Source organism: Dipodomys spectabilis, unplaced genomic scaffold, assembly GCF_019054845.1.
Source record: "Dipodomys spectabilis isolate Male_0828 unplaced genomic scaffold, ASM1905484v1 ptg000266l, whole genome shotgun sequence".
In the NCBI taxonomy this organism is placed as follows: Eukaryota; Metazoa; Chordata; class Mammalia; order Rodentia; family Heteromyidae; genus Dipodomys; species Dipodomys spectabilis.
Genome location: NW_024870943.1, coordinates 3,310,153 through 3,337,125, shown reverse-complemented (window position 1 = coordinate 3,337,125; position 26,973 = coordinate 3,310,153). Strand labels below are relative to the sequence as shown.

Genomic DNA, 26,973 nt, shown 5'->3' with positions numbered 1-26,973 from the left:
GCAAGAGCTCTCCCACTGAGCCACCTTCCCAGCCCCTTGTCTCACAATTTTATGTTCCCCAGTTTCACTTTTTTTTTTTTTTTCCTAGTTCTGGGGCTGAACACAGGGCCTGGGCACTGTCCCTGAGCTTTCCCTAAAGCTACAGCACCACTTCTTTTTCTGTTTATGTAGTAGAGTTGAACCCAGGCCTTCATGCATGCTAGGCAAGCCCCATGAAGCCACATTCCCAGCCCCCAGCTTCACATGTTTAAACCCTACACCCATATTCAAGTTCACAGGGGAAAGTTAACAATCTTCTGAGCTCAGCATCCATCCAGTTCAAAGGTGAGCTTCATACCCTGTCTGTCTCCACTGGATAGCTAGATTCCTGCCATGCTACCTCTTCATTTCTCCAAGCTCTGGTACTGGAGTTCTGTCTGTCTCACTCTTGCTCAGCTGGTACTTTTCCACTTGAGCCATGCCTCAAACCTGGTTTGAATTCAGGTCCTGGACTTTTTTTGGGGGGGGGGACAGGGGGTCTGGTCGTGGGGCCTGAACTCTGGGTCTGGGCGCTGTCCCTCAGCTCTTCAGCTCAAGGCGAGTGCTCTACCACTTGAGCCACAGCGCCACTTCCAGCTTTTTTTTTTCTACTTATGTGGTGCTGAGGAATCGAACCCAGGGCCTCAAGCATGCAAGGCAAGCACTCTACCACTGAGCCACCTTCCCAGCCCAAGGACCTGGATTTTTGTGCTTAAGGCTAGCACTCTACCACTTGAGCCACCGTTCCACTTCCCGCTTTTTGGTAGTTCACTGGAGATAAGTCACAGACTTTCCTGACTGGACTGACTGGCTTTGAATTTCCACCCTTAGATCTCAACCTCCTGAGTAGCTGGGATTACAGGTGTGAACCACTGATGACAAGCCAATCTGGCTTTTTGTTATTTTGAAGATGAATCTCTCAGACTTTTCCTGCCCTGGGCTGGCTTTGAGCATCCATTTTCCAGATGTGTCTCCTGAATAGCTGGGATTATAATTTAAGCCACTAGGGCTCCAACTCTCTTCACATACAGTATGATACATTTTTTAGACTTACACTGCTTTGACCTAACAGACAACCTGTGTGCTTTTCCAAGTGTTTTGTCTGTCTACAGTGCCTGTGAGCTCCATGACATCCAGCACAGGACTACTGTACGTGCACGTGACATATAATAAGTGTTGGTGATTAGTAATCACCAAGTAGTGCAAAAGAAGGGAGTTGGTGAGCTATGATGGTTTATTGAATTACTCACAAGCCAGCTTCCCATCGAAACTGGATAAGCAGATAGCAAAAGCTTGGAGGGGGCAAAGTGGGTAGCGGAAATCCATGGTGAATGTGTCTGAGGCCACACGGCCAAACTGGAGCACCAGGTAGTCCGCTGAGGAGGAAATCAGAACTACGCATTAGCCAGACCCTATCAAGGGCCCTAAGTAGCTGCCAGCCCCAGCTAGGAAAGACTTTGAGGGGTGTATAAACTACATTTCCCAAGAGGCTTTGCAACAGCAAGGTGCCTTGCAGCTTTGGAAAGTGCTCAAGGGCTGATGGGAAATGTAGTTTTATATACTCAACTCCTTTTCCCCTCCCCAACCCCGGGTAGGCCCAAGTAAACGGGTAGGTTCCCAGGAGCTCACGGTCATTCGGAAGTATGATTTGGAAGTTCTTTATGGAAGCCTGAGTAACCCGACCATGGAAATCAAGCACGTAGGCACCATCATTTTCGTTCCACATAGGGGGTTTGTTTTGCAGCAGAATCAGCCCTTCATTGTCCCCCTGTTGGACACGACTCAGGAGAGTCTCTTGTTCCTGCAAAAGTTCAGTAGATGGCGTAGCTTGCTAGCTGCCCCCACCCCGTTTTTTCCAGATGCGTGTTTTTTGTTTTTGTTTTGGCTGGTCGTGGGGCTTGAACTCTGGGCCTGGGCGCTATCCCTCAGCTCTTCAGCTCAAGGTGAGCGCTCTACCGCTTGAGCCACAGCGCCACTTCTGGTTTTCGAGTGGTTTATTGGAGATAAGAGTCTCACGGAGTTTCCTGCCTGGGCTGGCTTTGAACCGTGATCCTCAGATCTCAGCCTCCTGAGTAGCTAGGATTACAGGTGTGAGCCACTGGTGCCCGGCCAGATACATCACTTTTGGGTCTCTAATCTTTACCTCCTTAAAACCAGAGTATTCTAAAGTCCTGTAAGCTTCACTTGGCCTCCTCCTCCCCTGGGAGTCCCCCCAGCTCCTCTTCTTGCCTTGGCCCAGGAATCCCAGCTCCCCAGCCTTGAGGACTCACATTTTGTGGCTGGACCTTAATTCTCTGGTTCCGCCTGTCTATTCCTGGGAGGATTACAGCCATTTTCCGAGGCCCCCGGAATCCCAAGACGTTGGTCTCCTTGGAAGAATAATAATCGACATTTCCTGTCTCTTCCTACCATCTGGCCCCATATTCATTATCTCCTTCCACGCTCCCCCCCCCAAGCCCCAGCATCCCTCTACGATGTGGCTTACATAACACACAGCCCCCAGCTCCTCTCTAATCTGTGACATTGAGGGGATAAAATGCTTCCGGTCCGGATTCACTCCATTGTTAAAGATGGTGAATTTAGTACCCAAGACATTAGATCTGCAGGAGGGTAGTAGAGACAATGACAATAGAAGTCACAGTGTAGTAGTTGTTACTCTAGCTGTACCTTAAGTGCTTTCTCTAAAAAATCAATCACATATGTATAAAGAATTGTTGTCTGTACCCATGGTCCCAGGCTTTCTCTTAGATGAGCCATGATAGTTTTGATTTCTTTTCTTTTTCTTTTTCCAGTTCTGGGGCTTGAACTCAGGGCCTAGGCACTATCCCTCAGCTTCTCTGGCTTATGGCTAGCACTCTACCACTTGAGCCACAGTGCCAATTCTGGCTTTTTCTGTTTATGTGGCACTCAGAATCAAATCCAGGTCTTTATGCATGCAAGGCAAGCACTCTACCACTAAGCCACATGCCCAGTCCTGATAGTTTTGATTTCTATTTGGCCCCATCTTTCTTCCCTCTAGACACAAGAATAAACAGACCTTTTGTCCCACTGGAACTTAGAAATCTCAGTCCCTAGCCTCTGAAGAAGTCACCTATCTTAAATCACAGCCAAAAGCTTTCACCTTTTCTCTTCCCCAATTTCTTTGATATACAACCAGCAGAACTACAAACCTATCATTTAATACAGCCTGCAGAACTACAAATCCCATCAGTCATTACAACCTGCAGAACTACAAAACCCATCAATCATCTAGGACCATCAGAAGGAACCTGTGTTCTGTGGCCCATTGGGAAATGTAGTCCATTTGTCACTTTTCTAGGTTTTCACCTGTGATTCATTATACATACTTTGCCTCTGCCTTACCTGACTTTGCCCACAAAGTTGACCCCATCTCGAGACATGTCTGTGGGGTCCATGGAGATGAGATAATTCGAAGTTTTACTCCTTTTCCTCTTTCTCCCAGCCAAGAGGAAGCGCTGTCATGGAAGGAACAGTTTGTGAAAATGAATTTCAGGTATTTGGCTAGAGCTGGAAGAGTCTAAGGACAAATGTCATGTCTTAGGACAGAGGAGATGGCAGAATGGCTTGAGTCACCAACTTGACTGGGTGATATATATATGACATATATATAATATCATATTTATTTATTTATTTATTTATTTATTTATTTTTGGTCGTGGGGCCTGAACTCTAGGCCTGGGCTCTGTCCCTCAGCTCTTCAGCTCAAGGCTAGCGCTCTACCACTGAAGCCACAGCGTCTCTTCCAGCTTTTTCTGCTTATGTAGTGCTGGATGATATGGAAGGAAACTATCAGTTTGAGTCCTGAAGGGGAGGCTTTAAGTCCTAATGTTGCCCCCTATCCTTCTGCCCATGGGTCCCAGAACTGGTCATAGCCCAGGCAAGTGCCAGGCTGCAGAGAATGAAGAACCTTGCTTGGAACATTACAAGGGTCTCTGGTAGACATTTCATCCAAGCAAACTGGGTCTGATCCCAAGTAGGGAAAGAAGCCTCTCTAGGAGAGGGAGAGACTACCCAGAGAGAAGACCACCACACTGGAAGGGGATTACCCAGCTGGAGAAGGGCGTGGCTTGCCCCAGGATTAGGGAGGATCTGACACCCAAGGCTCAAGGAGGGACTAATGCATATCTAAAGAGATGTGGTGGGGCTGGGCACCTATGGCTCACACCTGTAATCCTAGCTACTCAGGAGGCTGAGATCTGAAGATCCAGGTTCAAAGCCAGACCTGGCAGGAAAGTCTGTGAGACTCTTATCTCCAATAAACCACCAGAATACTGGAAGTGGTACAGTAGCTCAAGTAGTAGAGCACTAGCCTTGAGCTGAAGAGCTGAGGGACAGTGCCCAGGCCCAGAGTTCAAGCCCCATGACCAAAAACAAACAAACAAGAGAGGGGAGAAGGGCTGGGAATGTGGCTCAGTCAGTGGTAGAGCACTTGCCTTGCATGCATGAGGCCCTGGGTTCGATTCCTCAGCACCACATAAGCAGAAAAAAGTCAGAAGTGGTGCTGTGGCTCAAGTGGTAGGGTGCTAGCCTTGAGCTGAAGAGCTGAGGGACAGCACCCAGGCCCAGAGTACAGCCTCCACAACTGACCAAAAAAAAAAAAAAAAACAGAGAGGGAAGAGAGGGGGAGTGGGGGACAAGGCCTGATTTTTAAAGGTGGGTCCAACCCTGGGAAGGACATAACTTGATTTATGGGAAAGGAAGGCCTATGCCACTGGGCTCTATAAGACCGACCTCCTGGGCTGGGACTGGGGCTTAGTGGTGGAGTGCTTGCCTAGCATACATGAAGCACTGGGGTCGAACGCCAGAAGTGGCGGCGTGGCTCAAGTGCTACATTGCTAACCTTAAGCCAAAGAAGCTCAGGGACAGTGGCCAGGCCCTTGAGTTCAAGCCCTAGAACTGGGACAAAAACCTAAGTGTGGAAGTTGACAAGACCTCGATATAAGCCAAGCCAGGCCTGGATTTGTCAATTGGCTTGACTTTGTCCCCTGAGAGCCATACACCCCAAGGAGCTGCAATCGCACCTTGCCGCCATCAGCCGCCTCCAGGTACACCTGGTAGGTGGGGTATAAGGTCTTGTCCATGCCATGCTTGTTGCGATGGATGAGACACTGCACGATGTGACCGACCATGGCCGGCCGAAGGACATATGCCATCATGTCCTCTCCCAGCTGAGGGCCAGGGGCACAGGGTGGCAGGTCTTTGGTGCTGCCCAGGTTGAAACCGTCCTTGCCATCCTCGACTTTGGGGGCGCTGGGCTCCTCTTTGTTGATGGTTTCTGGGAAGTTTGTCTCTGCAGGCTCAAATTCGTTCTCTTCCAGGTTTTCTCCCTAGGACAAATCCAAAGTTGGAAGACAGTCAGGGACAGCTCTACCATCTAATTGGACATTTTCCCTCTTATTACCATGCCTTCTGATTATTGGTCAAGTATCTCAATCAACCTGCCCAGCTGAATCCTGATCAGCCATCAGTTGATTGGCTTCTTCCCTGTAACCTGGGTTCTCTCCACCAACTGATTGGATACTCCGTTTGAGAGCCTTATTCTACTAAAACCAATGTTTATCTAGATAATAAAACAGCCCAGTTCTACTCAAGTGAGATCGTTAATTACGTCTTACAACGGTCCATGTGTCTGCTGTCTTACTCTCAACAACCTCGCTGCCTTTCCATGGCTGCAGTTTTTTGTTCTGTTTTGTTTTAGAGAGGGTCTCACTGTGTAGCTGATTCTGGCTTCTAACTCCCAATCCTCCTGTCTCAGCCTCTCGAGTTCTGGGATTACAAGTGGGCACCCCCATATACCCAGCCATAGGCTGCATCTTCATGGCCATACACTCATTCACATTTTGATAAATTACATACACACACACACCACATGTTAGCAAAATGAGTCTCTTGCCATAGCTTAGTTCACTCCTTCCCTTTTCCACAGCTTAGCATACACCAAGTCCATGTAGTAAAGGCAGTAATTAATCAACTTCCAGCCCCCTTTACCTTAGGATGGCACTTCTCTGGGGCAGCTACCACTATAGAAGGCAACAAGAGCCCCTTAGAGTGACCTTCAGGTCTGGGCAGCTGCAGGGCCCTTATCTACTATTTGAACAGCAGCCATAAGTCCTAACCAGCCATGTGAAGCCCCTGGCACACATCCATACTGGGGTCTCTGCCTCCTAGCCCATTGTAGCCCCTCCTAAACCCCCTAGGTTATATAGGTCACCCCAGACAATAGGCAGTGCTTCTTCTCACTTCTCCCTTGTGAGGAGGAGTCTTCCCAGCCCCCTTTCCTGGCAATAAACCTTTCTTTGTTCTCTGTACCTGGATGTCTGCTTGGTTCTCTGGCAAAATCTAAGCTTATTTAAGCTAAGACCACACACACACACACACACACACACACACACACACACACACACACACACACACACACACACACACACACACACACACACACAGCCTCCATTACCCTATTACCATTGGCTTGTGGATACTTTGGCCTATTAGGGTCAACACTGACAAAGGCTCTGATTGGGCAGCAGGATTTTAGCTGATGTCAGAGGCTAGCCTTTTGTTCTTGCTTGGTGGTGGCTGTGCCTTCTCTCACCTGGCAGAATGACATGTCTCCTTGTCCTCCATCTGTATCTATTCCAAGGGCTGGTTTCAGACTGGGCACCTTGGATTCATCTCCAATATCCTGGGATTCACTCTCCTCTTCGCTGACTCCTAATGGATAGAAGCAGCCGGGGACAAAGTTCAGCAGAGCTAGTTAAGAATGGAACCCCTTTGGGGCTGGGAAGGTGGCTCAATGATAGAGCACTCGCCTTGCATGCCTGAGGCCCTGGGTTTGATTCCTCAGCACCACATAAGCAAAAAGAAAAAAGCCGGAAGTGGCACTGTGGCTCAAGTGGTAGAGCCCTAGCCATGAGCTGAAGAGCTGAGGGATAGTGCCCAGGCCCAGAGTTCAGGCCCCATGACTGGACCCCCCCCCCAAAAAAAAGAATGGAACCCCTGGGGTTCTCAGCCCTTTTAGTGCTGATCCTGGGCCTTGAACTCAGGGCCTGAGTCTTATCTCTGAGCTTTGTTGCTCTAGGCTAGCACTCTGCTACTTGAGCCCACAGCTGCACTTCTGGTCTTCTGGAGGCTAACTGGAAATAAGAGTCTCAGAGGCGGGGCTGGGAAGGTGGCTCAGTGGCAGAGTGCTTGCCTTGCATGCACAAGGTCCTGGGTTCGATTCCTCAGCACCACATAAGCAAAAAGGAAAAAAAAAGCCAGAAGTGGCACTGTGGCTCAAGTGGTAGAGCGCTAGCCCTGAGCTGAAGAGCTGAGGGACAGTGCCCAGGCCCAGAGTTCAGGCCCCACAACCGGACCCCAAGAGTCTCAGAGGCTGCCCTGCCTGGGTTGGCTTTGAACTGTGATCCTTAGATTTCAGTCTCCTGAGTGGTTAAGATGACAGTGTGCCCAGCTATGAGCCCCCTACTAGTGACTCTCATTTATTGCCTCGTCTGTCCCCCCAGTGAACAGGGGAATCCTCAGTCCTCTCTTTTCTTTGTCCCAGAGAAAACAACAAAGACTATGTGGTGGTGTGGTATTTGGGGGTTCCAGTTAGTGTGTTCTTGTCATTGAAATGATTGCCTTGGTAATTAGAATAAAAGAAATGAAGTGTTTTGAATGTTTTTTTCTCTTTTTTTTTTTTTCCTTCTGCTTATGTGGTGCTGAGGAATCGAATCCAGGGCCTCATGCATCAAGGCAAGCGCTCTACCTCTAAGCTACCTTCCCAGCCCTATCTTTTTTTTTTTTTTTTTTTTTTAATCAATCATGGGGCTTGAACTCAGGGCCTGCACCATTTCTGTTTCCCGGTGGTTAATTAGAGATAAGAGTCTCATGGACTTTCCTGCCCAGGCTGGCTTCAAACCTTGATCCTTAGACTGCAGCCTCCTGAGTAGCTAGGATTACAGGAATGAGGCACCAGCAGCAGGCTTGGATGTTTTTTCTTTGCTGGGTATGGTACTTAGGTTTGAAATTAGGGCTTCACACTTGCTAGGCTGGCACTCTACCACTTGAGCCACTTTTCCCAGCCTCCAAAGTTTTGGTAGTGTTCTAACATGGATGGTTGATCAAAAGCTAAGCATTGTTCTACTGTAATCCCTGTGGGAAAGGTAAGGCAATTAAGTTTGAGGCCAACTTGAACTAGGAGACCCTATCTCAAAAACAAACTACTATGAACAAACTCGCTAAAATAGGCATATTAACACCTGCCTGGAGTCCCAGTTGCTCCAGAGTCTAAGATGAGAGGATCACTCGAGCCGAGAAATTCGAGATCATCCTGGTCAACATAGTGAGAACCTGTCTCAAAAACAAAGTAATTCAAAAAGAGCTTGCTAAGTGAAAGAAACCAGACACAAAAGACCACATATTTTATTATTCCATTTACATTAAATAGACACAATGTTCAAATCTAAAGAGGGGTTACTTAGGTGGGTAAAAGAAGGTGACTGCTTCAAGATTTCTTTTTTTCAGGGCAAGTGTGAGCATGTGCACTTGTGAAAGCACATCCTTGGCCTTGAACTTTTTTATTTTTGTGACGGTCCTGGGCCTTGAACTCAGGGCCTGGTCTCTGTCCCTGAGCCTCTCTATGCTCAAGATTAGAGCTCTACCAATTGAGCCACAGCCACTTCTGGCTTTTTTCTGTGTATGTGGTACTGAAGAATCCAACCCAGGGCTTCATGCTAGGCAAGCACTCTACCACGAAGCCACATTCCCAGCCTTGGCCTTGAACTATTGTCTTGTCTGTTTCCTTTTTATTTTTTGTTGGTCGTGGGGCTTGAACTCTGGGCCTAGGCGCCATCCCTCAGCTCCTCAGCTCAAGGCTAGCACTCTACCACTTGAGCCACAGCGCCACTTTCGGTTTTCTGAGTGGTTTATTGGAGATAAGAGTCTCATGGACTTTCCTGCCCTGCCTGGCTTTGAACCATGATTCTCAGATCTCAGCTAGGATTACAGGCGTGAGCCACCAGTGCCCAGCCTGGCTTATTCCTTTAAGTCTGGCACTCTCATAGAAAAAGTGAGTGCCCAACCCCTGAGTTCAAGCCCCAGGACTGGCAAAAAGAAAAAGAACAAAACACCCTTTGCATCCAGTTCAAAGCCAGCCTGGGCAGGAAAGTCCACAAGACTCTTATCTCCAATGAACCACTCAAAAACCAGAAGTGGCACTATGGTTCAAAATAGTAGAGCAGTAGCCTTTAGCAAAAGAGCTCAGGGACAGCTCCAAGCCCTGAGTTCAAGCCTCACAACTAAAAAAAAAAAAAAGGTCTTATGGACTTTCTTGCCTGGGCTGGCTTCAAACCTCAATTTTCGGACCTCAGCCTCCTGAGTAGCTAGGATTACAGGTGTGAGCTACCAGTGCCTAACCTCAACTCTGAATATTCTAATGTGCAAAGAATTATCAACTTGACAGAGGTGAACTGTTTTGTTTATAAAGCAAACCAGGGGGTCAATTTGCCATATGGCGTACACACACACACTCACACACACACACACACCCCTCTCCCTCATGAGTGTGCGAAAATTACCACGTCGTTGGCGGGCTAGCCAGCCCCTTCGTCGAGTTCTGGGTGGCTGCTTATAAGGCAGGGGGAACACAGGAATGTCCTCCACGTAGACTTCCTCCAGCTCGGAATCTGTACTGTCTGGGAGCCAGGACATGGAGGGGAATGGAAAGAGGCCTTTGGAGTGCCCCTGGGGAAAGAAAGACTGGAGACTGGAATTACTGGGTGAGGTGGGGATTCAGGATCTAGACTCCTTGGTGTTAGGGAGGAAGAGCTGGGATCCTCAACTCCTGAGTCCTCTGGAGAGCAAGGATCTGGGGCTCCACCTCCTGGGTTCAAAAGGCCCAGGGTCTCGAGGTTACCTGTATGTGTCTGGGATGCCAGCAGGCCACCATCTCCGCTGCAATCTCCACCACCACTCACGGTGCCAGGGGCACGGTGGGCACCAGAGGCCAGATGCGCCTCTGGCACGCTCTCCTGAAGAAAAGGGTTTCCAAAACCTGGGAGATAGTGTAGCAAAACCCATTAAAATGATCTCCAGGTTGGAGCACCCCTCGCTCCCCCTCCACTGCAGCCCAAAGAACTCTATCCTAATGCTCAAATCAGCACAGTTTGGCTGCTACCCTGCTGAGAATCCCCTGTCTGCAGGACCCTGAGATCTCATGCCAGGGCTAAGAATGGAGCTCAGCGGTAGAGCATGCTTAAGGCCCTGGGGTTCACTCCCCAGCACTGCATATAATCCCAGGGTGGGTTCTTGTAGTCACTCTAGGACTTCATCTCTTAAATTACTAAAGCTGGAAATCTTGTTACCTAACTGCCTGGGGGACTCACCCTAGACCCCTGCCTGCTTACTCTCAGCGCTCTGAAGGCTCTCCCAGGCTCTGCCCCCTTGCCTGTGGAGCCCAATCACCAGATGCCTTTGCCCTTGTTACAAACCATGTCCATGCCCATACCTGGGAGTCTCCACATCTCATGTGCCTGGCTTTTTTTTTTTTTTTTTTTTGGCCAATCCTGGGGCTTGACCTCAGGGCCTGGGCGCTGTCCCTGAGCTAGTGCTATGCCACTTGAGCCACAGCGCCACATCAGGCTTTTTTTGAATAGTTTATTGGAGATAGGAGTCTCTAGGCCTTTTGTGCCCGGGCTGGCTCCTCAGATCTCAGCCTCCAGAGTAGCTAGCATTACAGGCTGAGCCACTCGCCCCCAGTTTGTAGTAGTAGTTGTTTTTGTCAGTGCTCCCTGGGGCTTGAACTCAGGGCCTGGGCGCTGTCCCTGTGCTCAAGGCTAGTACTCTACCACTTGAGCCACAGAGCCATCTCTGGCTTTTTCTGTGTATGTGGTAACTGAGGAATTGAACTCAAGGCTTTTATGCATGCTAACAAGCACTCTACCACTAAGCCACATTCCATGCTAACAAGCACTCTACCACTAAGCCATATCCCAATCCTGTTTTTTGTTTTTGTTTTTAATCTTTTCTCTTTTTTTGTACTGGGGACCGAACCCAGGAGGCTGTACTTGCTAGACAAGTGCTTTGCCGCAGACAGCTCTCAGTCCTTGTCCCAGACCCTGCGCCATCCTCTATGGACTCCATCAGGCCCCACCCCCTTCCACTCCACTAGGCCCCGCCCCATCACTTACAAGACCCCGCCCAGGCTCCACCAGGCCCCGCCCCCTGTCCTATAAGACCCCGCCCTCGTCCCGCCAGGCCCCACCCCCCTCGGCTCCACTAGGTCCCGCCCCCGGCTGGTCCAAATCCCCCAGGCTGGGAGATTTTCCACACCGCTGTCACCCTGGAAACGCTCCTCCCATCTCCGCAGCCGCGGGTGCCGCAACAAAGAATCAGGATTGGCCTGAACCATGAGAGGTTCCTGGCGCTTCCGTCGTCGCTTCTTCTCAAATAGAAGCCGCTGTAGGAGCAGGAAAGGGAGTGTGTGGGGGCCAGGAACCGGAGGGGAAGACAGGGGTAAAGTGGGAGAGTCCGTGAGGCCCTCTTTCCACCGGGTCCCCGCTGGTGCCTAGGCCCTCGCCTCCTTCTCCTGCCTCAGACCCATGAGCCCTAGAGCCCAGCCACCTGCTCCCCCAGAAACTAGGGTCCTACCCAGTTCTAAGGATCCCCCATTCATTAAAATTTTGAGGGTCTCATCATGAGGATTTCTCCTTAATAGCTCAAATTCCTGTTGGTCATCTCTGCGTTTGAGAACTTGAAGTCCAGAGAGAAGAAACAACAGCATTGGAGACCCTGGGCCAGTCCTGGGGATGGGTTTTCTGGGTAGGTTTGAAAGATAGGAAAGGATCGGGAAGGCAAGATTCCTGGGCATGGTACCTACCTGCTGTTCTAGCTTCTGTAGCCTCATGGCAGCGATCTCATCGCCCAAGGTCCTGGGACAAAGACAGGCCGGTAGTGACAGCAAGAAGGACATCTTGCTAGCCCAAGAGCTTTCTCCTCCCCTCCTGTCTCCGCCCAACTTGGTTTCTTAGACCAAGTGAGGTCACAGAGGGGAAGAACCTTCTCTGGTTTTGAAGTCACTGCCCCAACACTGGCCATTCTAGAATCTAAGTAGAGGTAGTTTCAAACACAGAGATTGGAGATTAGGAAAATTAAGATTGGGGGCCAGGCTGGACAAAAATTGATCAAGGCCTCATCTTAATAAACATGCCCAGCATGGTAGGCTGTGTACCAGTCATCCCAATAGAGTGGGAGGCATAAGTAGGAGGATCAAATTCTAAGGTTGGCTGTGAGCAAAAACGCCATGACTGTACCTGAAAAAAAAAAATACCTAAAGCAAAAAGGGATGGAAGTAGAGCTCAAGTGGTAGAAACTGTCTAGCAAGCAGGAGACCTTGAGTTCAAACCTCAGTACTGACAAAAGAAAAATAAAAGGAATCCAAGTAGAGATCACAGGTCCTTGTTGTCTGACAGCCAGTCACTAACCAAACACCCCTCCCAGTAGGGTCCAGAAGTTGGAGTCCCCCAGCATTTTCCTGCAAAGCTGAAGTTGCTGAGCCTATAAGCGTTCATGATATCAATGCTAAGTATAGCCAGGCCCTGGTGGCTCACGCCTGTAATCCTAGCTACTCAGGAGGCTGAGATCTGAGGATCGCGGTTCAAAGCCAGCCCGGGCAGGAGAGACCGTGAGACTCCTATCTCCAATAAACCACCAGAAAACCAGAAGTGGCGCTGTAGCTCAAGTGGTAGAGCGCTCGCCTTGAGCTGAAGAGCTGAAGGACAGCGCCCAGGCCCAGAGTTCAAGCCCCACGGCCGACAAAAAAAAAACAAAAAATCCCATAAGTGGAGGTGTGGTTCAAATGGTAGGGCAGGCCCTGAGTTCAAGCTCCAAGACCAGCGCGCGCACACACACACACACAAAGCTAAGGGGTCATAACGCACCATCAAGTTTTAAGTTCTCCCAATCCCCCCCTGCCACTGCCCATTTGACTTTCCCACTCACTCTTTCTTCAATGCGTCATTCTCCTGAGACATTCTGGAAAACCAAGAGAGTAGTCAGGATCCAGACCTAATGTCCCCATTACAGCTGCCCTCCAACACCGAATCCCAAATATTCATTGTTCCCCTGCACCAAAGCAGCCCAAACAGTCTGCCCACTTTCTGGATTTTATCACTAGTAGTAAGGCCAGAAATGTCCACCCTAACCAAGTCCCTGTATCTCTCCTGCATCCATACTGAAACTCAGGGCTCTTGGCTCTAAACCCCAGACCCCTCTCCGCATCCTCTTGCCTGGGATCCTGGAGATGCCCTTCCCTCCCCTTGAAGGGTTACTAATGCTCAACCCTCTGTGGCCAAACTCTAAACATACCTGACCCTCTCTTCTGGACCTGAGGACCAAATCTCTGGGTCTGAAAAGTAGGCTGGAAAAGATAAGGGCTGGGAGAGAAGTGGGAGTCCCACTAGGGGCTTGCCCTAGTCCAGGCCCTACTGGCCTCTCAAGATTCCTCTTCCAGCAAACAATGCTGGCCACTGAGGCGGCCTGGCAACAGCTTCCCAGGGGTTCCAAATTGGAATTGGAAATGCCTGTGGATGTTTCTTAAAGGGACCCACAAGAGGGCAGCTGGGTATTTGTGACTATCTACATTTTTTTTTTTTGTCAGTCGTGGGGCTTGAACTCTGGGCTTGGGTGCTGTTCCTGCACTCTTCAGCTCAAGGCGAGCGCTCTACCACTTGAGCCACAGCGCCACTTCTGGTTTTCTAATGGTTTATTGCAGATAAGAGTCTCATGGAGTTTCCTGCCAGGGCTGGCTTTGAACCATGATCCTCAGATCTCAGCCTCCTGAGTAGCTAGGATTACAGGAGTGAGCCACCAGCACCCAGCTACATTTTTTTTTTTGGGAGGGAGGGGTTTGGAGGTGGGTCCTGAACTATGGCCTGGGTGCTGTCCCTTAGCTCTTCAGCTCAAGGCTGAACTCTAGGCCTGGGTGCTATCTCTCAACTCTTCATCAGCGCCACTTCTGGTTTTCTGGTGGTTAACTGAAGATAAGAGTCTCACAGACTTTCCAGCCTGGGCTGACTTCAAACTGCAATCCTCAGATCTCAGCCTCCCAAGTAGTTAGGATTACAAGCATGAGGCACCAGCGCCTGTCTACATTTCGCTTAGAAGAAATTTATAAGGAATCACCCTTGTACAGCTAAGATGTGCTAACAAAAAGATTTGAATTTAAAAAAGAAAGATGTGGTTGGGAATGTGGCTTGATGGTAGAGTGCTTGCTTTGCATGCATGAAGCTCTGGGTTCAATTCCTTAGTACCACAGACACAGAAAAAGTCAAAAGTGGTGCTGTGGCTCAAATGGTAGAATGCTAGCCTTGAGCACTGAGAGTGCCCAAGGCAAGAGCCCAGGACAGGCAAAAAAGAAAAAAAGAAAAGAAAAAGAAAGAAGGCTAGGTGACAGTGGCTCACACACACAATCCTACTTACTCAGGAGGTTGAAATCTGAGATCACTGTTGAAAGCCAGCCCTGGCAGGAAAGTCCATGAGGGTCTTATCTCCAATTAACCACCAAAAAGCCAGAAGTGGAAGTGGAGCTGTGGTTCAAGTGGTAGGACACTAGCCCTGGGGAGGGGGGGGGAGGAGGCAAATAAATAAAAAGCTCAAGGACAACACTCAGGCCCTGAGTTCAAGCCAGACAGGCACAAAAAAAAAAAAAAAGAGAGAGAGAGAGACACACACACACACACACACACACACACACACACACACACGATAGGCAATGTCTATTGGGCAATTAGTCACTTTAAGGTTTAGTTGCACGAAAATGAATGGGAAAACTACATCTCCCAGAGGGCAAAGGGGCCAAGAGGTTGGGGTGGAATGGGGGAAGTTTGCTGTTTTATTGGTGGGGTGTTTTTTTTAATTTTTCGCCCCCCTTCCCCTATCTGCAGGGACCGTGCTCTGTTTTGGCCTATGACACAGGAAATACTGCAATGAGACGTTGATCTCTGAGAAAGGAGGCGGGAGGGATGGAGGAAGAAGGGAACAGAGGCCTGGGAAAACAGGCAAGCAAGCGCCTATTTGTAACGCGCGCAGCCGCTGGCCCGTCCCGCGGAGCCCGGCGCCATCGTGGACCAATCAGGCTCTCGGGGGCGTGGTCTGTCCGGGAAGTAGGCGTGGCCTGGGAGGGAACTCACCAGAAACTGGCCCGGAGATCCTTGCCCGGGAAAACGCCCACTGCGGTGCTGGGGGGGAAAGGTGAGGGGCTCAGGGTCCCAGGCTTGGGGTGCTTGGTGTGTGTGTGTGGCAGGGGAGGGGGCTGTATGGAGAGCTGAGAAGTGGGGGTACACTCTTAGGGAGGGGGCGGTCAGGACTTTGTGGGCCTGGGGAAAGAGGAGGTTGGGGGCCTGGATTGTTGGGTCCGGGCCAGGAGATGATGGGGGGGGGTCCCCATTCTGGGGCCTCAGCAGAGACTGGAGATGGCTGGCCAGGAAGAAGCCATGACCGTGAATCCGGGGGCCGGGGTACCTGTCAGGGCAAGGGAAGGCTAAAAAGGCCTGCAGCTCTGGGTCCTAGGTAACGAAATGCCTTGGGGTTTTAGCTCTGATCAGTGGGGATGGCCCTGGGAACCCCAGATTTGTAGCTTCCAGGGGGACAGAGACTTGGCACCAACAACCATCATCCACCTCCCTGCCTGCCCTAGGCCACGCCGCCATGCCTGGCTCTGGGCCCCACCGAGCCCTCTTCCTGTTGCTACTGCTGCCGGCTGCACTGGCTGTTCCCCTGGAGCGTGGGGCGCCCAGGAAGGAGGAGAACCCCGCCACCGAGAGCCCGGTGAGTAGCCCTGGGCAGGTGTTCGCATGGTGTCTCCTGGGTAGGCCCCTCCATGTTCTCCCTGCCTGGCGATCGTGACTTGTCCTTTACCTGACACTCTTTGGCAGTACCAGGGAATGGGACTTGGTATCAAACGGTGGTGGCGGAGAGGATGTCTCTGCTTCTAAGATATGGAAAATTGAGTCCGATTTTAAGTGGGAAGGTTTGCATTACTCTCCCAGGAAAACTTCTCTGTTCTTTTCACATTGCTCTTGATCCGGTGTTGGTGATGCATGCCTGTTAATCCTAGTTATTTGGTAGGTGGGAAATCTAGAGGATCTGAGTTCAAGACCAGCCTGAGTAAAAAATGATTGAGCCAGGTGCAGGTAGCTCACACTATCAAGGAAGCATAGCTAGAAGGATTTCTGTCAAAGGCCAGCCCAGGGCCAAAAAAAAAAAAGATCTACCCAGAAAAATAAAGCAAACTGAGCATAACTCAAGTGGTAGAATACCTAGCAAGCGTGAGACCTTGAGTTCAATCCCCAACACATAAACATAAAAAGGTGAGGTAGCTCAGGCTGGTAATCCTAGCTACTCAGAAGGCTGAGATCTGAGGATCATGGTTCAAAGCTAGAAAGCTAGACTGGCCAGGAAAGTCCGTGAGACTTTTTTTTTTTTGGGTCGTGGGGCCTGAACTCTGGGCCTGGTGCTGTCTGTCACTCAGCTCTTCAGTCAAGGCTAGCACTCTACCACTGAGGCAAAGCTCCACTTCCGGCTTTTTCTGCTTATGTGGTGCTGAGGAATTGAACCCAGGGCCTCATACATGCAAGCAAGCACTTTAGCACTGAGCCACCTTCCCAGCCCAAGTATTTTCTTTCTTTCTTTTTTTGTTGGTTGTGGGGCTTGAACTCTGGGCCTGGGTGCTGTCCCTCAGCTCTTCAGCTCAAGGCTAGCACTCTACCACTTGAGCCACAGCGCCACTTCCGGCTTTTTCTGTTTATGTGGTGCTGAGGAATCGAACCCAGGACCGCAATAATGTGAGGCAAGCACTCTACCACTGAGCCACATTCCCAGCCAGGAAGGATCTTTTTTTTTTTCTTTTCTTTTCTTTTTTTGGGTGTGGTTGTGGGGCTTGAACTCTGGGCCTGAGCGCTGTCCCTCAGCTCTTCAGCTCAAGGCTAGCACTCTACCACTTGAGCCAGAGTGCCACTTCTGGCTTTTTTTCTTTTTTGCTTATGTGGTGCTGAGGAATCGAACCCAGAGCTTCATGCATGCAAGGCAAGCGCTCTACCACTGAGCCACCTTCCCAGCCCAGGAAGGATCTTTTAAGCCACAGTAGAATTTGTTCCTTCTTCTCTCTCTCTGTCTCAGCACTGGGATGGAACTCAGAGCCTTACACTTGCTGGGATCATGCTCCAAGCCTGAAAATGTATTTTTTCATTACAAAGCTAATAAAATGAACAGAAACTTACCAACCTCAGTAATGTGGAGTAGAGCATAGCTCAGTGGTAGAACTTGTGTAGTATGCTAGAGGCCCTGGCTTCCATCCCCATCATCATCATCATCATCATCATCATCATCATAAGTAAGAGCAATTACACATACAGGAGGATTTGTATGCATTAAATGCAAACATGATGCTGCTTTCTACAGGAGACTTGAACACTGTGGTGTCTCTAGGGGAACTAGGACCAGTCCCCTGTGCATGGCAAGTGACAGTGTATCTATTATCCATTTTACAGACAGGAAGACTGAGGTCCAGGGCTAAGACAGGAGGATCTTGGTGATATTGCTTGCTTGACCCCTGTAGGGCTCTGTGGATACTTGTTGGAAATTGAATGGGTGGACAGAAGGTGATGTGTTTTACTGCTTCCCAATCAGCTGTGGGGTTGGGCCAGGTGCACATCCATATGGTATTTTTTTCTTGGTGGTACTAAAATTTGAACTCAGGACCTTGTGTTTGCTAGACAGGTGCTCTACTAATTGAATAAGGCCTGCTCAGGGGGAGGGAGTGCTCCCCTCCCCGGTCCTGATTTGTGTGTGTGTGTGTGTGTGTGTGTGTGTGTGTGTGTGTGTGATTGAATAAGGCCTGCTCAGGGGGAGGGAGTGCTCCCCTCCCCGGTCCTGATTTGTGTGTGTGTGTGTGTGTGTGTGTGTGTGTGTGTGTTGCTTTTGTCCTGGGAATCAAACCCAGGTGTGTGTGTGTGTGTGTGTGTGTGTGTGTGTGTATGTGTGTGTGTGTGTGTGTGTGTGTGTGTGTGTGTGTGTGTGGTGCTTTTGTCCTGGGAATCAAACCCAGGATCTTTGGATGGGAGGCTACAATACTCCCAAGCTCTGTCCCTAGTCCTTGGTGGCTGTTGTTATTATTATTGTACAAAGTTTGAACTCACCGTCTTAACTCTCCAGGTAAGCATTCTACTGCTTGAACCATACCTTGCAGCAGCTTTTAATTTGTGTTGTTTTGTTTTATTTATTTATTTATTTTGGTTGGTCGTGGGGCTTGAACTCTGGGCTTGGGCGCTGTCCCTCAGCTCTTCAGCTCAAGGTGAGTGCTCTACCACTTAAGCCACAGCACCACTTCCTGCTTTTTCTGCTTATGTGCTGCTGAGGAATTGAACCCAGGGCATCATGCATGCAAGGCAAGCACTCTACTACTAAACCACCTTCCCAGCCCTGTTTTATTTTATGTTTTTGGTCACTTGTGGGGCTTGAACTCTGGGCCTGGGCGCTGTCCCTACGCTCTTCAGCTCAAGGCAAGCGCTCTACCACTTGAGCCACAGCACCACTTCCTGCCCAGGCTGGCTTTGAACCTCGATCCTCAGATCTCAGCCTCCTGAGTAGCTAGGATTACAGGCGTGAGCCACCGGCGCCTGGCTCGTATTTATTTATTTATTATCTCAGTCTCACTGTGTAGCTGGCATAGAACTCGTTGTGTAGCCAGGCTGTATTCTACAACTTGAAATCCTCCTGCCTCAGCTTCCAGAGTGCTGGGATTACAGGCCTGCCCACCATGCTTAGTGACTCTGTATGATTTTCACAGACAAAAAAAAAAGTGGGAACTGTGGCAGAGGCCCACGTGACTCTCCTAGGCTTACACACCAGGTGGGTTTGGAACCTGGGTCCGCTGGCCTGGTCTCTTTGTCCTGTTGAAGCAGGCCTGTGGGACATGAGGCTCTGGGTGGTGCCAGGATCTGGCCACATGAGGGTGAGGCAGAGCTGCTGTATTGACCCTTGACCCTCAGGACACGGGCCTGTACTACCACCGCTACCTCCAAGAGGTCATCAACGTGCTGGAGACAGATGGGCACTTCCGGGAGAAGCTGCAGGCAGCCAATGCTGAGGACATCAAGGTAAGGCTGCAATGCAGAGTCAGGGTGCCAGCACTGCCAGGCTATGAACCTCTAAAGTGAGAATCAGGGAGGTGGGAGGGCGGGCGGGGAACCCAAGTTATCCAGTTAATCATGGAGGCAGATGGACAGGCCTGAGAGAAAATGACAGAAGACTAGGAAGGGAAGAGACTACCTAATATCCTCTCCCTCCAGGCACCTCCCTCCCCCTCCCTCTCTCCCAGCCTGATCACTGTTCCCTCATCCTCCTGGCAGAGTGGTAAGCTGAGCCGAGAGCTGGACTTTGTCAGCCACCATGTCCGCACCAAGCTGGACGAACTGAAGCGACAGGAGGTGTCCCGGCTGCGCATGCTGCTGAAGGCCAAGATGGACGCAGAGCAGGAGCCCAGTGAGCCTGGGCAGGGGAGGCCTGGAGTCCGGGCTTCTGGGTGGTTTGTGGAACCCCACTATCCCCTGGGAATAGCCTGCCACAGAGTTCTACTGCTTTGTGGATGGAGGTGTGCATTGTCTGTTCCTTTTGGCTACTGTGAGTCATCTTTTTTCATCAGCCTGAGCTATGGTGTAAGATCCCATCTCAAAAGAGTCAAAGCCAGGTGCAGTGACTCATGCCTGTAACCCTAACTGCTCAGCAGCCTGAGATCAGAGGATCACAGTTTGAAGCCAACCTGGGCAGGAAAGTCCATGAGACTTTTTTTTTTGGTGGGGGAGGAGGTGGGAGGTCCAATTGTGGGGCCTGAACTCTGGGCCTGGGCGCTGTCCCTCAGCTCTTCAGCTCAAGGCTAGTGCTCTACCACTTGAGACACAGCGCCACTTACAGCTTTTTTTCTTTTTGCTTATGTGGTGCTGAGGAATCGAACCCAGGTCCTCATGCACGCAAGGCAAGCGCTCTACCACTGAGCCACCTTCCCAGCCCCATCCATGAGACTTTCTAATATCCAATAAACTAGTCAGAAAAAGCCAGAAGTGGCAATATGGCTCAAGTGGTAGAGTGCTAGCCTTGAGCAAAAGCAGCTCAAGGACAGCGCCCAGGCCCTGAGTTCAAGCCCCAGGAGGGACCTGCACAAAAAAGAAAACATAAAGCCAAACCCCAACCCGTCTTGCTTGCTTGCTTTTTCAAGTAGAGTGTCAGCTTTTATTCTAGCTGGCCCAGATCATGATTCTGTAATTTCTGTTTCCCTTCAGTAGCTAAGATGACTGCCATATACTATCACACCTAGCTTTTTGTTGGTTGAGATGAATCTCATGGGCTTATCACTCAAGCTGGTTTAAAACCCCCATCCTTCTCCAGATTGTAGCCTATGAAATAGCTTGGATTATAGGTATTAGCCACCATTACCCACCTCATTGTTATTATTATTACTATTATTATTATTTTTTTGCCAGTCCTGGAGCTTGTACTCGGCACCTGGGCACTGTCCCTGAGTCTCTCTGTGCTCAAGGCTAGCGCTCTACCACTTGAGCCACAGCGTCACTTCTGGCTTTTTCTATATATGTGGTACTGAGGAATCGAACCCAGGGCTTCATGCATGCTAGGCGAGCACTCTACCACTAAGCCACCTTCCCAGCCTCTTATTGTTATTATTTCAAACATCAGACTCACTGGTGGTGTCAACTTCTCCCTGATTGTCTCAGGCCCAGCTGGCTATCTTTGGTTCTCCCCTCTGACTCCTCTCAACATACCTGTCCCAAGACTGGGACTCTGAAAGAAGGAAAGAAAGAATGCCCCATGCATAGTTTCATTTGACCCTCCCCTCATCCAGATGTGCAGTTGGATCACTTGAATCTCCTGAAGCAGTTTGAACACCTGGACCCCCAGAACCAACACACGTTTGAGGCCCGCGACCTGGAGCTGCTGATCCAGACGGTAAGGAGGGGGTCCTGACTGCAGGGACCCAGGACTCTTTTTTTTTTTTTTTTTTTTGGGGTCTGGTCGTGGGGCCTGTACTCTGGGCCTGGGCGCTGTCCCTCAGCTCTTCAGCTCAAGGCTAGCGCTCTACCACAGCACCACTTCTGGCTTTTTTCTTTTTGCTTATGTGGTGCTGAGGAATCGAACCCAGGGCCTCAGGCATACAAGGCAAGCGCTCTACCACTGAGCCACCTTCCCAGCCCGACCCAGGACTCTTGACAGAGGGTGGAAGAAGAGCCAAGTTTTACATGGAAACCTCTTGCCTTTTGTGGGCAAAGCTGGCAGAGGGCAGGTTTTTCCAAAAGTCCTTCCAGGGCTGGGAAGGTGGCTCAGTGGTAGAGCGCTTGCCTTGCATGCATGAGGCCCTGGGTTCGATTCCTCAGCATCACATAAGCAAAAAAATCTGGAAGTGTCGCTGTGGCTCAAGTGGTAGAGTGCTCGCCTTGAGCTGAAAAGCTGAGGGACAGTGCCCAGGCCCAGAGTTAAGGCCCCACAACCGGACCAAAAAAAAAACCCAAAAGTCCTTCCAGACCTGGGGTCCGTCAGCCTATACCTAGAACCATAGCTACTAGGTAGTTATTATTGGGCACATGGCAGCTCAAGGCCAGTCCAGACAGAAAAGCTGATGAGACCCCCTTTTCAACTCCTACCTGGACATAATGGCATATACCTGCCATTCTCCCTCAGTAAGAAACACAAATAGCCCAGGTCACAATCCAGGGAAATGTAGCTGGGTGCCAGAGACTCACTTCTGTAATCCTAGCTACTCAGGAGGCTGAGATCTGAGGATCTTAGATCATCTTAACTAGCCTTTCCATAGGCAACCAGGGACCTCGCACAGTATGATGCTGCCCACCACGAGGAGTTCAAACGCTATGAGATGCTCAAAGAGCACGAGAGGCGCCGTTACTTGGAGTCACTGGGAGAAGAGCAGAGGAAGGAGGCCGAGAGGAAGTTGGAAGAGCAGCAGCGCCGGCACAGGGAGCACCCCAAAGTTAATGTGCCTGTGAGGATCCCCATTTGTCCAACTCCCAAAGTGCCAGACTGAAATAGTTGAAGAATTACAACTCCCAGCAGCCTCTTAGGCAGTAATTCCTTGATACTAAAAAATATGGTTGCCCCAGTAGCTGATGGGAATTGTAGTTTTCTGGTTTCTTGCTTGACAAGTGTGAAGTTTCTTGGATGGAGGCAAAGGATTAATTCCAGGGCACACAGATGTCTTGCTTATGAGCTCCTGTCTCTCCACAGGGCAGCCAAGCACAGTTAAAGGAGGTCTGGGAGGAGCTGGATGGATTGGACCCCAACAGATTTAACCCCAAGACATTCTTCATATTGCATGGTAAGATGGGATGGGTGTCCCAGACCTGGGCAGAACTTGGAAGCTCTGATCATTATGCTGCCCAAATGTCAACAGGAATCTCCTTATCCTCACCATAAAATACCTAAATCTACTTCCCCTGCGCAGTCTTCTTGGTAGGCTTAGGATCCATTGCAAGTTGGGTACAATTGAAATATACCATTATATCTGGGAAGGTGGCTCAGTGGTAGAGTGCTTGCCTAGCATGCATGAAGCCCTGGGTTTGATTCCTCAGTACCACATACACAGAAAAAGCCAGAAATGGTGCTGTGGCTCAAGTGGTAGAGTGCCAGCCTTAAGCAAAAGAAGCCCAGGGACAGTAGTCTGGCCCTGAATTCAAACCCCAGGACTGGCAACATATAAAAAAAATAAGTAAAAATAACTGTTGCTTTTGCAAGATCAAGGTTCTGGCTACCAGGACACAAACAAGGTGGGAACTTTCTTAGGGTATTTACTCACTTAGAAGTAAGCAGAAGGCCAGGCGCCAGTGGCTCACACCTGTAAGCCTAGCTACTCAGGAGGCTGAGATCTGAGGGTTGCAGTTCAAAACCAGCACGGGAAGGAAAGTCCATCAGACTCTTTTTTTTTTTTGGGGGGGGGGGAGGGGTTTGGTCGTGGGGCCTGAACCCTGGGCCTGGGCGCTATCCCTCAGCTCTTCAGCTCAAGGCTAGCACTCTACCACTTGAGCCACAGCACCACTTCCAGCTTTTTTCTTTTTGCTTATGTGGTGCTGAGGAATCGAACCCAGGTCCTCATGCACGCAAGGCAAACGCTCTACCACTGAGCCACCTTCCCAGCCCCTCTATCAGACTCTTATCTCCAGTTAACCACAAGAAAACTAGAAGTGGCACTGTGGCTCAAGTGGTAGAGCGTTTGCTTTGAGCTGAAGTGCTGAGAGACAGCGCCCAGGCCCAGAGTTCAAGCCCCATAACTGACAAGAAAAAAAAAAAAGTAAGCAGAGGTAGGGGAGAGGTTCTGAGATGAGGGGGTCTATAGCACTGCAACTATGCCAGTTCCCCAAGCAAGTGGAGTTGGCACTGGCCTGGTTATCTGGGAGGCAGAAGTCCCAATACCCCTGTATCCTAGGAAGAGGATCACCAGGTACCAGGCACAGAGATAGTCCCACATGACAGTCCACTTCATCTGCTGCTTTTCTCAGCACCCTGGTTGCTAGGGAACGGGCCATCCTGGCAATGGCTGAGCATGAAGTTGATGTAGGCCTCAAACCCTAGCCTTACCTATCCACTGATATAGACCCTTCCCCCCAACACACACACACACACACACACACACACACACACACACACACACACACACACACAGGCTTAAAATTCCTTCACCAGCTGATCCCTTGGGGTTGGGACTCACGCGGTCTTCAGAGATAGCTTGTGGTTTCCCCTTGTTTCAGATATCAACAGTGATGGTATCCTGGATGAGCAGGAGCTGGAGGCCCTCTTCACCAAGGAGGTGAGTATCTTAGAAGCCATGGGAACAGGGCACTCTCAAATCAGCTACCTGTACCCTCAGGGATTCAACCGGTCCCCTTCAGTAACCCCTAAGTGAAGGTTCAGCACAAACTACGATTCCCAGAAGCTCCTGGGGCAGAAAGCAAATGATAGTGGCTGCAAGCCCCAAGGCCTGCTGGGAGTTGAAGTCCGGTGTGTTTTTTTTTTCCAGGCCTAAGTAAGGCTACTATCCTGGATCTCTCACTCCTTTCCCGCTTCTCTCTTGATCCTGCAGTTGGAAAAGGTGTATGACCCCAAGAATGAGGAAGATGACATGCGGGAGATGGAGGAGGAGCGGCTGCGCATGCGGGAGCACGTGATGAAGAATGTGAGGAGTGAACTGGGCATGGGAAGGGCCCTGGCCTCTGCTCTGTCTCTTACCCTCATCTGGCTTTCCAGGTGGACACAAACCAGGACCGCCTTGTGACCCTGGAGGAGTTCCTTGCATCCACACAGAGGAAGGAGTTTGGGGACACCGGGGAGGGTTGGGAGGTAAGGACATGGGCAATCCCCAGGCCGCAGTCTCTATCTTCCAGTTATTCCTGGCTTTCAGGGTCCTTTTCTATCTGTTCTTCTCTTTCTGACTCTGGTTCCCACTCTCTCTGAGTGTCTATTCCCCTTCCCTTCTAATTGAGTCTCTATCTCCTTCTTTCTGGGTCTGATCTGTCCTATCTCTGTCTGTCTCTATCCCTGAGCTTCTGTCCTATTACTGATTCTCTGAGACCCCCCCCCTCTCGTCGGTTGTGGGGCTTGAACTCTGGGCTTGGGCATTGCCCCTGAGCTCTTCACCTCAAGGTGAGCGCTCTACCACTTGAGCCACAGTGCGGTTTTCTGGTAGTTCATTGGAGATACAAGTCTCCTGGACTTTCCTGCCCAGGCTGGCTTTAAGCCGTAATCCTCAGATCTCAGCCTTCTGAGTAGCTAGGATTATAGGCATGAGCCACCGGTGCCCAGCTCCCCTTTCTCTCTGGGGGTCTCTGGCCCCCCTCCCTCATTTCTGTCCCCCTTTCTCTGAGTCTCTTTCTCCTTCCTCTCTCAGTTCTCTTCTCTCTCCCTTTTTTTCCATTCACTTCTCTGGATCTTTGTCCCCTTTTCGCTGTCTCTATTTCCTGTCTGGGTCTATTTCCTCCTAGCCCTGTGTCAGATCACTGTCCTTAAACCCTCTTTAAGCCCTCTTAGCCTCCAGCACAGGGGGAAGTGGGGAGCATGGCTAACCATGATGTCCCAACTGATTGCCATGTTCCTGGGCCCTGCAGACGGTGGAGATGCACCCAGCTTATACAGAGGAGGAGCTGAGGCGGTTTGAAGAGGAGCTGGCTGCCCGGGAGGCAGAACTGAATGCTAAGGCCCAGCGCCTCAGCTTGGAGACCGAGGCCCTCGGGCGATCCCAGGACCGCCTGGAGGCCCAGAGGAGAGAGCTGCAGCAGGTGACCAACCAGGGAAGCTGAGGTCCATCCCTGCATCTCTGAGGACCTTTGCTCTTGTCCACATGAGCGTGTAAATTAGTCTCTGGTAGATCTTCTGGTGGTTGGCGCCATCTTGAGTAAGGGCAGGGCTTTTTCCTTGGATCACAGCAGCCATGTTCGATGAGGGCAGTAGGTGGTGATAGAAGGACTCAGTGAGGGCATTTTGGTTCTATAACCTCTTGCCACCTCTCATGCAGGCTGTCTTACACATGGAACAGAGGAAGCAGCAGCAGCAGCAGGAAAGTCATAACGCTCCACCCGCCAACCCTGAGGGACAGCTCAAGTTCCACTCCGACACAGGTGCTGATCCTGGGCCCAGGGAGAAAGACTAGGTTCCTTCCTCCCCCTTTCGAGGGAGGAGATACAGGGGTCTGGACTCCTGGGTTTGAAGGAGACCAGATGGTTCCTCCATCATTTCCAGATGATGTTCCTGTCCCAGCCCCGGCCGGTGACCAGAAGGGTGTAGAGGCTGCAGAACAGAAGGTTCCAGAGCAGTCCCCAGAGCTGCCCCAGCTGGATTCCCAGCATCCATGATCCTTTGGAGCTGAGGGGCCATGAGTTCCCACTGACAACAGCCGATGGCACATCACAAGGCTTCTCTGTGGACCAGCCCGGGGAGGGGACCCGAGGCATTTCAGGCATCGCTGCTTAGGCCCAGTGTCTGTCTTTATCTGCTAGCAGCTTTTATACTCTTCAAGTCTGCGGTCTCTTCTTTCTGTCCCTCTCCAAGGGACCTGCCTCTTCTTGTGTTCAGTCAGGGATTTGCTGTACCAGATGGGATTCAGGACCCCTCTCCCCCCACACACCCGTAAACCCCAGGGAGCATGAACTATAGGTCTGTCCTTCCTGCTGGTTGGCACTCAGCTTCCCAAACTGGGGACTCATCCTGTACCAGTCACAGGCTGCTGGGCCCGGTTCCTGGAGCCTTATGGTCCCTCCAGGCCTCCTCTGTGGGCCCAGAGAAGTCTCTATCTTGTGCAGAGGGATGCTAAGAGACACTACGCAACCTCAGCAGAACCACAATGCTGCTTTCCAAGGCCATACTCTCCCTGGGACCTTCACTTCCAGTTACCTCAGCTTCAGCCTCCTCCCTGACTTCCTGGCCCTGTTTGGCCCTGTCCCAGGTTCGGCTCGTAGGCTAGGAGTCAGGTCTGTCCACCTTTCTGTCTGCCTCTCCTTGCTGTTAGCTGCTATGTTCTATTCCATCCAAATACACAATTCAGAACAAATGTGTGCTCCTGTGTCTGTGTATACACACATAGTCCTGTTCCTTTTGCTTTGCCCATGCACGAGCTATAGTCCAGCCTCTCCTGCCCAAGTGGAAATTTGGCAAGCTCCACAGTGAAGTATATACTAGATCCAGGCATGATAGCTCATACCTCTAATCTTAGCTACTTAGGAGGCTAAGATCTGAGGATTATGGTTCGAAGCCAGCTCAGAAAGGAAAGTTCCTGTGAGACTCTTATCTCTGGTAAGCTACTCAGAAAAAGCTGGAAGTGCTGCTGTGGCTCAAGCAGTAGAGCTGTAGTCTTGAGCACAAAGAGACTCAGCAACAGCACCTAGGCTCTGA

General features: G+C 50.5%; 2 protein-coding genes across 2 annotated transcripts; one reads left to right on the top strand and one right to left on the bottom strand.

Annotated features, from left to right (window-relative positions):
• Positions 1–1,257: 1,257 nt before the first annotated feature.
• Tulp2 (TUB like protein 2) lies at positions 1,258–13,049 on the bottom strand. Its single transcript, XM_042700490.1, has 12 exons — positions 13,018–13,049; positions 11,897–11,948; positions 11,350–11,476; positions 9,935–10,072; positions 9,597–9,713; positions 6,632–6,750; positions 5,061–5,366; positions 3,382–3,494; positions 2,504–2,618; positions 2,289–2,387; positions 1,648–1,819; positions 1,258–1,394 (listed from the first exon to the last, which is right to left on the bottom strand). Exons 1-12 carry the CDS (start codon positions 13,047–13,049, stop codon positions 1,261–1,263), a joined length of 1,524 nt encoding a protein of 507 aa, XP_042556424.1. The 3' UTR covers positions 1,258–1,260.
• Positions 13,050–15,166: 2,117 nt separating this feature from the next.
• On the top strand, positions 15,167–26,632 carry Nucb1 (nucleobindin 1). The gene is made up of 13 exons (XM_042700486.1): positions 15,167–15,267; positions 15,713–15,843; positions 19,065–19,172; positions 19,425–19,557; positions 20,930–21,033; positions 21,896–22,081; positions 22,324–22,414; positions 23,841–23,899; positions 24,173–24,265; positions 24,337–24,429; positions 25,194–25,364; positions 25,601–25,703; positions 25,825–26,632. Exons 2-13 carry the CDS (start codon positions 15,724–15,726, stop codon positions 25,935–25,937), a joined length of 1,374 nt encoding a protein of 457 aa, XP_042556420.1. The 5' UTR covers positions 15,167–15,267; positions 15,713–15,723; the 3' UTR covers positions 25,938–26,632.
• Positions 26,633–26,973: the final 341 nt, after the last annotated feature.